Source organism: Liolophura sinensis, chromosome 6 (assembly GCF_032854445.1).
Source record: "Liolophura sinensis isolate JHLJ2023 chromosome 6, CUHK_Ljap_v2, whole genome shotgun sequence".
NCBI lineage: Eukaryota > Metazoa > Mollusca > Polyplacophora > Chitonida > Chitonidae > Liolophura > Liolophura sinensis.
In genome coordinates, this window is record NC_088300.1 from 23993669 (window position 1) to 24011461 (window position 17793).

At 38.6% G+C, this 17793-nt stretch overlaps 1 protein-coding gene across 3 annotated transcripts in view; it reads right to left on the minus strand.

Annotated features, from left to right (window-relative positions):
* The window catches only part of LOC135466421 (TOG array regulator of axonemal microtubules protein 1-like), a 40947-nt gene extending 32291 nt beyond the window's left edge, over positions 1 to 8656 (minus strand). For 2 of the 3 annotated variants that reach the window (XM_064743878.1, XM_064743876.1), the window contains exon 1: positions 6534 to 8654. In XM_064743878.1, coding sequence (XP_064599948.1) covers positions 6534 to 8450 — 1917 coding nt within the window. In that variant the 5' untranslated portion in view covers positions 8451 to 8654. Of the gene's footprint in view, positions 1 to 6533 lie in introns of all 3 variants that reach the window. The other variant, XM_064743877.1, reaches the window with a different exon arrangement.
* Between the last annotated feature and the right edge of the window lie 9137 nt (positions 8657 to 17793).

The following is a 17793-nucleotide window of genomic DNA, read 5'->3' on the forward strand; positions in this document are numbered from 1 at the left end:
CAATGCCCATGTAGGTAATAACCAGCTTAATAACCAAAGCAGAAAAGGTAGCATACAACCATTAGTTGACTACTGGCAGTATTAACCATTTACCTGGGGTATGAGTACTTTAATACTAGTGTTAAGTTTTATACAATTACATTGATACAATAGCAACCCTTATGCCTACAGTGGCAGTAAATCCTCTTGGGCGGCCATATGTAAGGTAGTGAAAGACGGAATGAGATTTAATATGCACAACGCAGGGTCACAAGCCCTTGGCAATGAAACACTTCACAGATAACACAATAAAACAATGTTTTTTCTATGATCCTGGTTCAAATTTAAAAATACCTTCTACTAAATTTCCAATAACAAGACTACTGAATAATGAAAAATATTTGCATCTATAATAGTGAAGGATACTGTATGTGTTAAATTTGTTAATATCTAGACAAACTTTGTGTACATACAACTTGTCAATTTTACACATGGGCACCTATCTGCGTTTTGTATCATTTTGTATAACATTCTCTATTAATCAGTGCACTCTGCTAACACATACGCATTACACAGTCAATAACTCAGCATATTACAATCAGCCACACTCTATCACTAATGAACAGCAGAAAGGACTCCATGAAGTCACCACAGCAAAATCAATAACATGGAAATCCATAAGTGAATATCAAAAGATGAGATTAGAAGTGCACCTTATCATGCAATATCCTCCAGAGGCAAACAAGCCACTCATGTTTGCTCCAGCTAATGACAGGGAGCTGTAAGACTGTAAGGTGCAGCTGCACTGTGCAAGTGTACAATACCAGAAAACAAAGAGTACAAGAAGTATATGTATATATATATATATATATATATGCTGAATCTGCTTCAGCATCAAGTTTATGTACAATACATGTATTGATTAGTGTTTATCACATATGTGTTCTTGAGTAAAAGCTATATCCCCACCAGCAGTGTTTCAACACTTTTTAACTGTAATTGCACATACGTGTACATATGGACCATATGTTTCTATTGGACAACAAAGGTCACATGGAGTACAGATATATTCTCGAATCCTGCAGACAATGTCAAATGTGTCTGCTAAGTAGGTTATCTCCTTTGTTGGGCTGTGAATACAATGGTCACACTGCTGAAGTGATTCATCCATACATCAATCTTCTGCACTGAGTTGATGGGTCCTTGCAGGACGAATTCGTGACATGGTTACTCAGTGATAGGATACGGAAATATATGGTGTCAGTAACCTTCATATTGAGTTCGGTGTCATATGAGGGAAAATCAAGTTGTACATGCATGTATAGGCTTGATGTGCCAAAATCAAGTCTCGCATATCAAACGTGGAATAATTGTGTTGCACCTGGCTAGTGTCGCAGAGAATATTCTGTTCATGCCATTGAAAACTTCTTGTACTCTAGGCTTTATGCTTAGGTTTATAATCATTTGACATGTCATCTCTACGGTACACTTCATACATGTATGGCGATAGCTTTCCTTTACTACCAGGACACAATTTTGCACAGTTGCTACCATAAGCTAACTCTTAGCATCCAGTAGAAAACAGTCCATAAAAAACATGCAAGAAATTGTCTTGTAAATCAGTTATGACTAGAAGGGCGATGAATACGAGTTATCAATAGCATTTTGACGGCCAGTCAGCATTAGCCAGTGAAAAAACACTTCCCTGCCAAGGGGTTAGAGTGCAGAACCATGTATGTCAAGTGGTAGACCTCTATTATATAAACCCATGACAAGAGGTGGAAAGAGTCGTATGACCAGCCTCTATCTATGTCACTCTAGGCGCGACCAAACACTACACACCAGCCTTCTGGGCTCTAGACACCTGGAGAATGTACTTGTCAGAGTAGAGAATAAATCAATCAAGGCCAGGGAACATACAACTCCTCAGGATTCTATGTATAACAGGCTTGATTTTCCCTCTGATCGCCCATGTCAGTTCTAGAGGCAGGTCTAAACAGATCTCCACCATGTGAAAGACTGTCATGCAGACCTACCCAACTGATTCCAATCACCATACACATGTATCATCAAGTGTATTTAATAATCCAAGACAGCTGGTATACTAATCACTCACTACATCACATGCTTTATACTGCACCAACAAAGAAGTAAATATCGTACAGTTTGCATTACTATACAATGCATCAGAAATATTTTACCTTCTTGATGTCTAGGAAGCTCTGTATTCAAAATTTTTCTATAATATTATATGTACTTACTTATATCTGCAATGTGAAATGTCTCTGAATGCTCCACTCCATTACATTTATGTTTACTGAATACTGATGAATTCAATTTACATGGCAGTTAACATGCGATACTAAAACATTCAATGAATTTTTTTGGAAAATTAAGTTACTCATGTCTTCAAACAGGATTACGTAAATCCTAATGTTTTTGCATTCCTAGATGATAGTGTATATTTTAAACATATGTACATGTACATTAAAAGGTACAGTGCAGCTACATGTACATGTAGTAAATCATTTAGCCTCTGCCTGAGATAAACAATATACACATGTAGATATTATGTCATCATTCATGGGAAAAGCTGTTGTGAAACCACTAGGAATCCCATGTACAAGTGCACTCATCATTGACTCCTCAGAGCAATAGGCAATTCTGTACATGAATTATTTCATACCGAATGCCATCATACATTTCATGTTCTGTCACATCTCCCAGAATCAACATTTGGATCATTTATGATCTGGATTTAGCTTTCTTTTACCATGTTTGATTACAGTTTACATCTGAAATCAATACCACAGGTCACTAAATGTGTCATATGTACAACAAGTCTTGCCTGTATCCATGTTAATATATTGTAAGCTGTGAAAAGCATATCTTTAAATAACTAACAAGAAATCTGCACCAAATCACATTCAGTCAAGCAATACATACATAAGTCTTTACCATGGGAAGTGTTTACATTATAAAGTAAGGCCTTGAAGTCTTAATTCAGACCAGAAAATCACAACACCAACAACAAAATCCCACAGAATTTGTACATGTGCAATTAGCATGGAGTAACCTGTTTACATAACATGTAACTCTTACATGTTAGATTAATAATATATATTGACAGGAAATCTGTTGTTTTCCTATTTGCTTTCTTGAAAGCAGCCAACAGTTGTCAAAATAACTCATTTCAAACAATTCTGCAAAAAAGATATTGATGTTATTTTTTCTTAGTTTTTGTTTCCTAATGGTTCTGAGTGACAAATGCCTCTACTGATTATAATTTCAATTGTGTTTTATGGCACACTCTAGAATATTTCACTTATACAACGGCAGCCAGCATTATGGTGGGAGGAAACTGGGCAGAGCCGCAGGTTGCTGACAGCTTTTCCAATGTATGAATCCAGAGGAAGCCAGTCTGAGCTGGACTTGAACTCACAGTGACCACACTGGTGACAGGCTACTGGGTCAATGCGCAGTGTCATGCCTCTACAGATCTGGACACTGAACGCAATTACATTTATGTCAGTTCATATACCGTACAAATAACAGTCAAAATATATCTTCAATACTGATAGCCAACTCGCTAAAAGCATTAATGAGGAAATGCTATCTTTCCAATCTGGGAATAGTTCAATACATTAGCTTTAGAACATTAGCACTCATTAACACAAACTCGCTTTGCTGTTATCATCCAACAAAGAACAACCTCCTGTGCATTATTGATTTAGCTTCCATTTAACACATGGGTGAATGCAGTAAAACTCTTGTTAAATATGAACTAGTCAGGGCAGATGTAAACACACATGTACTCGTCTAAACGCCTGCGCCACCTTCAACAGCCATCTCCTCAGTGTTGTCATCTCTGATCCCAGTACCACACACAGGCTGCCAGAAAACTACCATTAACAATGTGTGGTATGACCAACAATGTACCAGACGTTTCCCATGTAAAGTACGTTGTTCAGCGCTCAGCCTTCAATTCTTATTTCTGATATTCCTCAAGTCCTTTCAAGTCAAGACACAGTTCTATGTTTTCAAGACAACTGAAACCCAAGTTACAGCTGATAAGATAAATAGCTAAATGTTTGTAATGCTATTAGGACACAGCAGACAACGCTTCAACCTAAACGCCTAACCTCCACATGTAGACTGCTTGGTCAGTCAGCTCATTCATAAGATATACACGTATCTTGGGACATCTCCAAGTGTGATATATATAAATATATATAAGTACACTGTAGATGTCCTCAGACTAAGTTGCTTGAGACACTATGCATCAATAACAAATACGTGTACGTACATGTACACATGTCCTCTGAAACTTATACATGTACATGAATCTATGCTCACGTATGTAGATCCTTACATACATGTCTAGCATTACATGTATGTCACTTTTAGGGTTTAATGCCACTTCGCCCTAAACATGTTTTTTGAGATCTAACCACAGGACCAATAATTACATACATGTATGTCATTATTTTCATAAATGTACAAGGTATGTACATGTTCAGTACTACATGTCAAGATATTTAATATTTAATATTATTTATTATAATAACAAAAGTTTATCTTTAGGTATTTAAACTAACCTCATGAGTTCACTAGAGCAGACCTGTCTAGCTACATGTACATGTACATTATTTGTATTTCATCCTGTCAGACATTTGACACCTTCAAGTAGATATATATGTAGAAAGCATTCAAAACAGCTACGAGAAAGCTATGAAATGTATTTGAGATCATTGACATCTGGGCATTAGCAGTTTTACTTGCACCAACATGCATACTCCCTCACACACAGCAGTGAAAACATTCTCCGAATAACACAGGAGTAAATACAAAACTCTGCTTTAAGTTCAAAACCAGGTTTTTGTTGATGTTCACAATTTATATATGCTGTGCACATTGTTCTGTTGTCTTACATACAATAATTTTTGGTTATTATCAGCCGTGCCCCTCTGAATATCGTCCAATGTTGTTCACTTCCCTATATCTTCCCATGTTATCTTTCACCTTGTCATCTGCTTGATGATTCATACAAGTGAAGTGCGAGGATATCTGCGGTCTTGAATATTAAATGCAGATGGTGATACATATATGATGGCTGGCAGACCAGTGGAAACTTCAAACTATTCCACTATGCCTTATTATTCAATCTTCTGCTGAGAACTGCTAATTTAATGACAGATTTGAATCTCTAACACAGCTTGGGTGAGACCACAGCCTTTGTCAAGTAACTGATCTAAAGCTGTGGCCAGACAAATGAGAACTGACTTGAACAAGAAACCTCATTGGTTAAGGGCAAGGACACCTTTGGCAGAAGTTCACATGTATACAAGTAGTAATAAGTTAGTGTGTATAGTCCATGTACAGTATCCAGTGTACACTTAAAATCCAAAGAGTTGTACCATCTGTGCAGTACCATACTTGGAACATGTGTACAAAGTACGTACCGAGTGTTCAATACATTTGCACCCTTTGTATAACATACTTTACATGTACCACGTCACTGCACATCAAAACCCTAGGTAGCAGTTGATCTTGTGGCGAAGCGCCATGCCTATCGGGAGGTATGCCATGCCTCCGTGAAGCCACAATGCAGTGCGGCCTGCCTCTAAAAAAATACTTTATTCCATTTGCTGTCCTTTTCTGCAAAACAACACTGTAAATATTGTCCTCGGCTTGTATGGTATTCACTGAACAATGCCTTCGATTGCAGGACAACTTTTTTCCCTCCAAATATCTGAAAGATTCTAACAATCAGCCAGCCATGCATATACATGTATAATGCGCAACCGTGGATCGACAAGTTCGCATCTTCTCAAGCAGACCAGTCAAAACTACTCAAGAAAATGAATTTTATTTTATTTGTAACATTTTTTAAATTTGACTCTAATAATATGAATTTTACAAGTAACTTAATTGATTGACTTCAGTCACATCGGTCAGATGACCTTGTTTTGTTTCAAATGCATTACCCAATTCTATCAGTTATACAAATAACATGTATGTCCACGGTGCTAGTTGTATTTCATGCAGTGGAAATCACAAAAAATAAAATAAATCAAAAACATTTACGAAATAAACATAAATGAAACAATTTCTCATTGTTTAGGTCTTAATTTAATAGACTGTCTGCTAAGGAGTACTTTAAAAAAGTTCTTTCCCTTTAAGAAATAAATTTCATGCAACACCTATGCGGTATCTGCAGGCAAGGCTTACATTATGTGAAAATATCCATTTTTTATTATCAGTGGTATTAAGATTGACATATATTTAAACCATGACTTTAACTAGATCTAAACTGGTCTAAATTGGACACTCATCCCCCATGCCTTTCACAAATCCTGGCTAGGGGTCTGCACATGTGTATTATTTGTTTACTACAGCACATGTCAGGTGGGCATTTCATGGATCCGTGTACGATGAATAAAGTACAATATCTACCCATACCTAGAGTGTACATTCGCCCCATAACAAGTACATTACATTATCTTGTATTGAGTGTATGGAATATATTTTCCAAAGTTTGAAGAATTCCTTACCCGTGCAGGAGCGGTCCCTGGCAATGGCTCGTAGGCTTTTGACCAGTCGTCTTTACTGTCTTCCCAAGGCAACTTGTTCTTTCCCCTCCCAGCACTGACTATTCTGCGTGGAGCTGGCATCGGCCTTGCTGACCCATCTCTGGACACGGCTGATGATGTTCTGGATGACACTGACTCTAACTCAACCATTTCTGAGCGAGATGTTCTGGCCGAACCAGAGCCACCGCTGGAGGCAGCCATGATCCAGTCAATGTCTGCACCCTGCTGCATCCCGCCTCGCGATGACACTGAACCAGATAAAGGTGTGGCAAGCTCAATCAAACCATCCACACTCATTTTGGGCAGCTGACGCCTGGCTAGTCGTGCCTGCACAGCAGCCATGACACCCTCTGCCTCTGCATTGTTCAACTCTACCTGGTCTACTGCCTGAACTAAAGGCCCCAATTTCCCTGTCCCCATAGCCTGGGCAAGCACAGCGTAACACTCCAGTGCTGCTTGTCGCACTTGTCTCTTTGGATCAAGGAGGGAAGGACCAACAATTTGGCAAAGACGAGGTAAATCAAAATCGTAACTGGGGAACTTGAGAAGGGAAGCAATGATGATGTTCAAGGTCTCCTGTCGAACCTTTGAGTTTCGATGGTTTAAATTATCACATATCACAGCCAATACAGGCTTTGGGGCATAGCTTTGCATTAGCTGCATTGATACTTTCATTACAACTTGCCTTACAACAATCTTATTGTCACTCATCCTCTTAGTCAAGGCTGACACCAGGGGCTGCAGATAGTGACGTACATCTTGACCCAGCTTACAGGCTAAAATGTTCAACATTTCGAGTGTCACTGTGGTGATCTTGAAGTTAGCATCATCTAGGAGGCTGCTGACAAAACTAATGAAAGACAACATATGAGGTTTTAACAGGTCTAAGCGATACAAATCATTCAGAATATTTTTCAGCTCCTCCACAGCCAAGGCTCTAGCTTTGAAATTTTCCTGATCATAAATTTGACACATAACCTGACTAGGAACTATGCCAAACTCGTACAAATCTTCCCTGTTATTGTTTGTAAAATGCCCCCTTGCTGTAAAAGGGGCATGTGATCTTGATGGCAGAATAGTTGAATCAGTGATTGAGGGCTTGCTTCGAACATTGTAGCCATTTTCTTCCACACGGTCAGACAGCTGAAGGTAGTACTGGCGCAAAGGTGGGGACAACTTTTGAATATAAGAATTAAAATCACTCTCTCCAACAAAGTTCCTAATTTTTTCCATCGTAAACAGAGCTGTCTCTCGCATGTTATCTTCAGAAGAATTGTCAAGTAACTTTTTTGCCAAAGACAATGTGACATCGTAAAAGTTTTCATTTGCAAATTCTGGAGTAAAAAGCATTGGTAGTGCCACAATCGCTTCTTTCCGCACTCGTGAATCATCACTTTCCAATCCGCTTTTAACTATAGCACGTAATAATGCCTGCACATTATGTGTATTTTTCATGTAGACATGCAAAGTTTGAATGACAGCTCTGCGAAGGGTGATTCTACTATCTCCGAGGATAGGAATCAGTCTTGATAATACCAGTGACATACATGCGTCCAGGTCCTCTAAATGTGGAATGGTTTCATGTATAAGTTGAACACATTTCAACCTGACATCCCAGTTGGAGTCAGACAACGCTAGCTCCAAACCCTGGTAGATGGAGTACACGTCAGAATACGGTAAACGGCCGCCGTTTCTACGTGCACTGATTATCAAATGCTCCAGAATCTCTGCCCGCTTTTTGAAGCTCTGATCGCTGAGTTGATCGAGCACTACATCTTCTTCCATATTCCAGCCTGATGACGGTGGGTTGCTCTTTAAGTAAGGGCCATCTCCAATGTCATAATTGTAGCCGAAGGGGAGTTGCACTTTTCCTGCCATCCACAACACTCTCGCTTCCACTCCACCTAAGAGAGCGATCAAAACCTATCGTTGTTAACCAAACTGTTGACATGGATATATTCATGAACATACATTAGTTAAGTAGCGATTACTGTGGTGAAATCTACTAATGAACATACATTACTCTTGCATCTGTCTTGTCAAAACTCGACATTTTGTCCGCCGTGTGACATTTCGGTGTAAATCGTGTATATGGCGACTTCTCCACAACAACAGTGTATATCACGTGACTTATCAACACAGAACCCGGATGACGGCTGCACGTAAAACATGGAATGGCTTGGATTTAAAACGAACGATTAGTAACCGTGATAACTGCTTTAAACATCCCAAGTGTCATCACATAACAATATCAGAATGTCAAATTCACATCGACTGGCGCAGTGTAACAGTTTCATAGTTTTAGAAACGAGTCGCCTGCAGAACAAGCCAAAACTAGTCGCACTCACGCTGTGTTCTATTCAAAAAGCTGGTTAACTGTCAGCATGACGCCCTCCTGCTGATCGACTGACAATTACAGCGTTCTCTCTGTGGTGTTGCGTGGATGTGTATTACCCTACTTACCTATATACTAATAAGATGATCAAAACTAACCTTAACCAGCATAATGATAAAGTAAATGTAGAAAGTTATTCCTAACAAATTACTGAATCTCACGGCGTTAAACACTAGTAAAACAAAATAAATTATTATTTCCCAGTAATAGGGAATATAGCCTAATAGCCTAATATAATCTGACATGTAGCTCACATAGTAAAAAAAGTTATGTTCTGTTGGCCTATGGTGCCCGATGTGATTAGCAGTTAAGTATAATTAGTAATAGTGACAGTTGATTTTAATACATGTTTAGGCTGTACATGTATTCGTACATATATTGATGAACAATTAAATCATGTAACATATATAGTGCATGTAGTACGACGTTACACCCCAAGCATTCATTCATTCATTTTAATGCATGTTAATTCATGGCAAAAAAAACCAAGGTATATTTCAACATGATTCAGTGTTATAAGACGATTTTTTGGTTTGTGCTTTCCTTTCTTCCTGTCTTCTTTCTCTTACTTTTGTGTTCTAAAGTTTTATTATGTATACATTTTATGGGATTTCGTTGAAGGTTGATATAGACTTTTCTGTCGACCAGTCTCTTCGCGCTTTCCACCATGCAACTCCCCTCCCATATGTATGTATGATAGTTAAATGAGTCGATTTATTTTTGCCCACTGGTAACATATGCCAACATTCTGATGGCGAGGACATGCTAAATCCTGTCTCTCCCCCACCCCCACCCCAACCCATCAATATACATGTATATAACAGCTAACTGACCCCCTCCCTCAGCCGATCTCTTACCACACACTGAGCTCACTTGTGTTATGGCAGATCATAATAACATATAGTGTACCGTGATAGATGCTAATTAATCACTCAAGCAACCAAGCAATCAAGCAAACTGTCTCGTACAAGGAGCCCAATCCATATATCATTTCGCCCCTTTGTTTTTTTTTCAACACAAACATGCAGTCTGGCATTCTCGTTTTCACTCCCTTGGTTTCATCCTTACATTCACTCCTTGTTTTCACCCCACTACAGTTGGATCGTCTCGTTTTCCACCCCCTACAGAGTTTGGCCTTCTGGTTTTCACCCTTTAGTTTCGCCATTTCGTTTTCGCCTCCCTGGTTTCTTTCATACATTTTTTCCTTGTTTTCGTTCGTTGCAGTTTACCCCCCTCGCTTTCGTCCTCAATACAGTCTGGCCTTTTTCGTCTCATAACCCCCTTGTTTTGGATGCCTATACAACTTGGCCTTAATTCGCATTTTCACTCCCTATAGTTTCGCGATTTCTTTTTCGCCTGCTTGGTTTCTTCCCATACATACATATGCTTCTTGTTTTCACTCCCTACAGTTTGGCCTTCTCGTTTTCGCTCCTTTGTTCACCTTAATTCTCGTTTTCGCACGCACCTCTTCGTAGACCAGCGGACCTGTGCAGCAAGTATATGCATCCATGTTCCTCCAAGGGCAGCTTGGATTCGAGCTCTTGATATTTTTTTGTGAGGTGCTTATGATCACCAGGGACAGTTCGTTTAAAGATAGCTCAAGGTCTACGAGGAACTTATTATTTATTGGATGCCTTCATGTGTGATATTTCAGTTGTGTTTGAAGACATGAAATGAAATCACATTCTTGTTGTCATTTGTTTTTTTTTTTTTGTTTGTTTTTTTTTCATTGCTGTATATACTCTGAAGCGACTGAATCTAATTTCATTTCATAAAATTCAGAAAAAGATGCATGTGTTAAAAGTCTCGTGTTATATTTATATTTTTTTCATCCTCAAAAGAACAGCATTTCTTTTAAAACTTCACTTCATGTGCATTCTACTTTGGATATATGCGGCTTTTGATTAGACCTATAACTATATGGCGTGCATTTGTTCATCAGATTGCTCTGAGGTTATAAGAGGATGGCCCCGGGCCAACTACGTCAGAGCGCTCTCCATATAAAAACTTGAAGCAGGCAAATGTCAACTTTCTGCCTTTCTCAAATGCTTTGAGCATTACCGAAGGATCGACAGACGAAAATGTAAATTAAGCCGCGTGAACGTATTTGTTGGGAAGCTCGGTGACAAACTGCCATGGCAATTGCATCAGGGCCCGGGATATCAAGGCGATATTAGACTAAGCAAATTTAAAACTGTCATTTCAGAAGTAATAAAAATTTTGACTTAAGTCTCAGATTGCTTCATGATCCCAAGTCCAGGCTTGGTGGCCGTCCTTTTGCCAAGCCTAACGCTAAAGCATGCAATATTGCACTAAAAATACAGTGATAAACGGGTGGTCTGGAACAGCATATAAAGTGACAATGGTGCCTGATATCTTGGAGGAACCATACATCTGCACCTATACAATGTGTGTTTGACAAGAGCGGATTCTCGGCATTGTATACTATATGATAGAAAATGGTTTCTTTGTTTGCTCCATAATGTCGCTGTGATGTCATGGCGCCGTCTCTGGCTTGCATGACGGTCACAATATACTCAATGAGTGCTGCCGAATATGACAATGAGATGCCCAAGACATGCAGTTGACATAGTAGGTGATTTGTTATCCGGTTTTGGCGAGCACCCAGGGAAGAAACTGTCATACAAATTACACAATGTGTATTACCACAATCAATACCGTTCTACTTCCGCTCATCTTTAATATGCACATGTATTTCTGCAAGAATATTGATGAAAAAAAAATAATGCCGTGATCTTCCATAAGCCGTAAAGGTGGAAGAGTATCCCATTGAGTTCGAGCAATAAAAGCACTTGTCAATGATGGGACGAGAAAAAATATAAATACCTTCATACCAAGGGACAAAACTCTTAATGACATTCTTCGTGTACCAAGAGAACTATGGAGCGCATGGACGTATGTGTATATATATAGGCCTATATACACGCACCCAGGCACGCTCAGATTGAGTATGCCACTTGTATATGGTTAGCCAAACATGGAATATGAGAAATATATTATATGTATAGGTATATATATTTAAAATGACCCCGATACATCTCAGGATATATAGGCGTGCAATATTGTATGCATTCCCTGCAACAACCATGCAGGCAAAGCGCCTCTAACCATTAGACCACGGCCTGCTCCCACCATTCAAATCTGTAGTTATACAATGTGGCTATAGGAGACACAGTACGCACGTCGCGATCTGTGACCAAAATAATGTTAAAAGCGACGACAAAACAAAACTTCAAAACCAACAAAATTAAACCTACAGCAAATTCGATTCTGTGCCGCGAAAAAGTCATATAAAGTTTACATGAAAGATGAGGAAATTATAACTCCATAAAAATATAAAGCAAATTTAGTTGCGCAAAAGATATATACCCAATAAAGAATACGTTCCTTAATGGCTATTTGAAGAGTATAAGAAGCGGCTTTCTACATGGCCACAGATAGTTTTTTCAAGTGTGGAAGGAGGACGACAGATGGTCGACTACATATAACTGCGTATGCAATGAGGTGGAAGTTAAATAGTATCCGAAAATAAATAGGCTACTTCGCAATACCCAAGTTTACACGAGGTATAAGCTTGCTAGTTTCTAAACCTGCATTATGCCGTTAAGAGATAAATTGTTTGCAAAGCAATGGAGGTACTGGTCCATCGACCTTGGAAAAGTAGGTCAAGGTCAATGAAAAACAATATAAGGTTATGGTTTATCTGCCTATGCACGCGTTTATACAAGCCTGCCACAAACATATGTTAAGACTCCAATGACCTTGAGGAAATCAATGACCTTGAGGCCAATTATGTTCCGACAATGAACAAGCTTTTTTACAATGCCCAAGTGTCTTGTAAATTTAACAAACCTTGCTACAAACGTTCATTGTCCCCATACTATATGGAGGCACATGCCTGGGGGCCTTGAAAAGAACAGTTCAAGGTAAGTAAAACACAGTGTAGGGTTTTTCAACAAGGCTAGGTGGACATATGGTACAGCTTTGATAAAAAGAGAGGTGGAAATCCATCATTGAACAGGGAGGCACATTGCACGTACATGCACTCGAAGGACTCCTTCGTTGTCATATGACTGGAGAATTGTTGAGTACGACGTTAAATCCTAAGCACTCACTCACTCACTCATCATGAGATATATAGTGTTAACACACCTGCCAAAATATAACTTAAATGACCCCAATGACCTTGAAAACAATTAGTCAAGGTCACCGAAAATAAATAGCGTTCTTAGGTATTTTACATGAGGTATAAGCTTGAGTTTCGTAAACATGCATCAAGCGGTTAAGAGTATAGTGTTAACAAACCTGCCAATATATAATTTTAAAAGATCCCAATAACCCTGACAACACATGTCCAGGTCATCGAAAATGAATAGGGTTCTTCAAAATTTACATGTGGTAAAAGCTTAAAAAAGGTAAAAACTATAATAAATATATAAGTGAAAAATTCTTGAGTATATGTACTTAAACAATATAATCACGCATTAGGCCCTACTGCATGTTGCAGTCTACATCAATCAACAGACGACTGTATGTACTAAGACCATAGATGTCATATCCCACATCAGAACGCGACTACCCTATCAGCCAGGGAACCAGGGACTTGATCTGGGCTAATAATGTGATCGGGGACTGATGTGCATGGAGGACGATACGAAAATGCCCATTTTCACCATTTATGTTTTTATACTGATATGCCAAAAAATTGTCATTCTATGAGGAGAATGTGGAAAGGCAGTGTCATTTTAATACGCTCGTATGAGAAGTTTATTTTTAATGACTTAAAATATATCCTTATTCTATGTGATCGTGGCTTAAAATAGAAACAACAAATAGTGGTTACAGTTGTAAGCCAAGTTAACCATTAAGATTCTAAATAAATGTTTGCTTTTTGCAGCATAATACCTTCTATGTATGCCGGTGGAAAATTTTTCAAAAATTATATCCGAGCTTTCAGTCCTACATGCACACATATAAACATACCCAAATCAGTCCAGAGGTAGCGTGCTGTTCTAGTGTAGAGACAATGTGGAAGGTAAGATTTCGACTAATGTATGGCAATCATGCTAGAGTTTAATTCTTGCAACAAAAAAAAGAAATATTCTTACAGCCTTGCTACACGATAATCTCTAGAATGTAGCCATTCTCCAAAAAAGTGCGCTGAGAAAGATTTGGGGAGAGGAAGTAGAAGGTACTATTTCATTTATCTATATGGTTTGACACTTGCTGGCGAATGTTAGCGAAGTAAGGTTTCTTAGAACCTAATGGACTGTAATAGTGTTGTACTATACAATGTGCATTCTATATATGTTTGTGATATTGATCATGAGCAAATAATTTTCCCTTGCAGACGCAAACAAAAGAGATATTCCTCCAGCGAGAGTGATGGAAACGAAGCTCTCATACCAATGCAGCCGAAGCAAAAACGTTTCGCACCTGTACCTGCTCTGCCAGATTTTCCAGCAGTGGAACTGGAGTCGGCATTCAACATACTCTTCCAAGGAGAGCCAGGCACATGTTTGAACGTAACACCTTACCTGAACATCGGCTGATTAAACCACTTCCTTTGGCAGGCCGTTTTGGCCTTCATGACATTGAGTTAATAGGTTATAATGAATTCCTTTGAGATATCTTAAATTCACGTTCATTTGATAAATTAGGAAATGATTTTAAGATGTGCGCGAATAATTTTCACATATCAGAAAAACTGTACCAAAATGGCTCGTATATGTTAGAGGATGATTTTTTGTCTTCATACAAATACGAATGTCGGTTTCGACGCCTAGATTTAAAAAAGCTTCAGTCTGAACTCTAACGGTTAGCCACGTGTTGGACAGTTTTTACAGTTGACTAACTGAACATTGTGAATATGCCTTATACTAAAATTCATCAAACGTATCCATTCAGAATGGTCACTGCCGAGACTGCAGAATCTCCTTTTGCAGAAACGAAGCATCTCATCCGCTAACAGGTGCGAACGTGGCAGTTTTTACAATGTAACGGAAATATGTGTGGATTAGAAAACAAGCAGCAAAAAACAAAACAAAAGGCTACAGTGAATATGATACAGATACTAGCACACTAGTAACTGTTTAACAGCTGGCATTTCTTCAACGTTGATATTGTTCATTGAAATAATCACATATCGTAGGTAAGTTTTGTTAATTTGTTTTAATGAAAATACTGCAAAAGGACAGCAATAGACCGTACACAGCAAGCATCGCTGAGGAATTTCTTTCCTGTGCAGTCCTTTGAAGATCTTGACGCAATTGAGGTCAAACTCGTTGACCGGGCTACAAAAATGGCCTTGGTAATTAACTTATGTTTTATATCCGTTTTAGTCTGAAACACACATTTACTAATTGTTTGCTTGATGTTTTATAAAACTTTTTATGCATGCTATTGTAACATATACTGATCTTACTCTTCGCTCAACTGAGTTGGGCGTTCCAGAAATTTCTTACAAACAGGGTAACTCGCAAAGTTTTCAATTTTCCTGTCTCTAAATTAAAACTGAATATTTGCACAGCTGATAAATAATATACATTTAAATCCCTATTTGTCTTCATCTTTAGTCCACTGAATGGTTAAAATATTTCTAATTCTGCTGAATTATACAATTTTTTTTTATCAGCACGGTTGTTTTAGGTCCATTGTCTTAGCCTCATAGGGGGCTCGTCTGTAAAAGACATTGAGCCATGCCGTCGTCCTTAAAATGAACTGGGTGGGAAAGAAAGGATGGAAATTGACCGGTGAAGTCCCGAAGAGAGCATTTGGTGGACTCCATCTCTGTGATGCTGTCGGAAGTAAGAATAATTAACATTCACATCCCCCCCCCGGGTTGCAATAACTCTACCACGTTGTATGAGTGTGCCGATGCTAAAATACATCCATGTTGAGTTAAATAACACAGTTTAATCATATCGCAGTTTGAGAAACTGAGTTTGTGATACGTAAATGTGTGATGTTGCAAATGAGCAATGTTCATGTGGAGCGTGTTGTCGTTTAACAGATGGATAACCATTATATACGTTGTTTACAATCATATGGTTGTTAGTAACATCAGCAGAGTACGGTTAAGTAGCATGTTAGTTTTACAAGGTATATTAGTTACCAATGTATTTTTGTCTCTTTTTTATGTTAGGAGCGGTATTGGAGAACAAGCTGTACTCAGTAACAGCGGATCAAATTGATCGAGAAATCGTGGCCTGGCTGAGAAACACAGCTGACCGCCAAGGAGGAAGAAGGCAGAGAGATGTGAACAAAGGAGGGGCCAGTGGAGAAAATCATTCAAAATAACAAATTACATTACATAAACTAGAATGGAATCATACACCATCGTGTAATTTTAATTCACATTTTTGGGCTTTAGTTCATCTTTTGATATTAGCTAATTGTTAATGGTAAATATGTAAAATAACATTCATTTGCTTTATAAAGCTTTCAGTGCATATTAGAAACTGTTTCAACACTTCTTTGTTATCTGCTTTCATATTATATTGTAAAACACATATACAGACTTAAAAAAGGTTGACCAAACTCCTTGCATATTTAAACCCAAATTTAGTATCGGTATTCGTCAATAACTATATTCATCCGAACTTACCAGTGATTTGTGAAGTATAGTCAGTGAATGTTCTTTCTGTACATGATCGATTGACCTTGGTTTCCTTACTTTCCCGTTGCCAACAATCGATCCATTCGAGCAGTTTTAATCATGATAGATATTCTTCCGATCAGTGGATACATACTCAGTGTTCGATGGTAACTAGCTTTAATATTTTTTAGCATCAACTGTTTTTTTTTTTTTTTAAACTCCCTCAGGATCAGACAGATTTATACATCTGTTGTGTGTATTGGCTCAATTCAGGCGTCAGCTGGTTACTAAATGGGTATTAACCGGTAAGTATGACTGGGCCGGTGATGCACAACCGGCTCTGGCCTTGTACATGCAGGTTTGATAATGGATTGATACCACTCAGCATGATTGGCCCAATACCGGTTTCCCACAACTGGTCCCGCGTCGTTCACTAACGGTGAAGTACTGGGTTAGTTCAGCTGCGACATACGGGCCCAGTACCGAAAAATTAGAATTGGCCCAGTTTTTGTACAAAGAGGCCCAGTAACGCTCCGATTAGGGCTATTTATAAATGCCGAATTCGAAGCCACCGTGCACGTCGGTATGCCACCGTACCGGGGAGCCAGAACCGGCCCGACAGTAAAGAGTATCTGGACCAGTACCGGCCCAGTTTGGAAATGTTATCTGGGTTACGAAAAAGAAAAATGTTGAAAAGCGATACTGATTAATACTCTCAGCGTGGGTAGGTAGCTAATTGAAAATGGACGTTGGAGGGTATGAAGTTATATCCCTTTGAATTAAATATGTATTCCACATTATCTTGTAATATTTCAGACGTTAGCATATACGACTATATGAGCAAGATAGAGCGAGGAAATCGCAAGTATTTGACTGTGCATAATTAGGCTACACGTGAACATTAACACAGCTTGTCTGTACATTCATTTTACATGTACGGCCTAGATATATCTATGGCAGGTGAAAAGGATTAGGTAGTCATGATCAGATGACCACACAAAGGCAGAATTCTGACAGTTATACACCGGTCTTCGAATTCAGAAACAGGTTGAATGAAGTAATTTACAAGACTGTATGTGCTTTTCCCACGCTGAATGTTCAAGGTTCGGAACATAACTGGTAGGCCCATGTAAAAAGTCGGCCTAATTAAGTGAAATTCTCTACACAGGTCAAGTCTACTAATTTTATTTTATCATAATAGGCTCTGA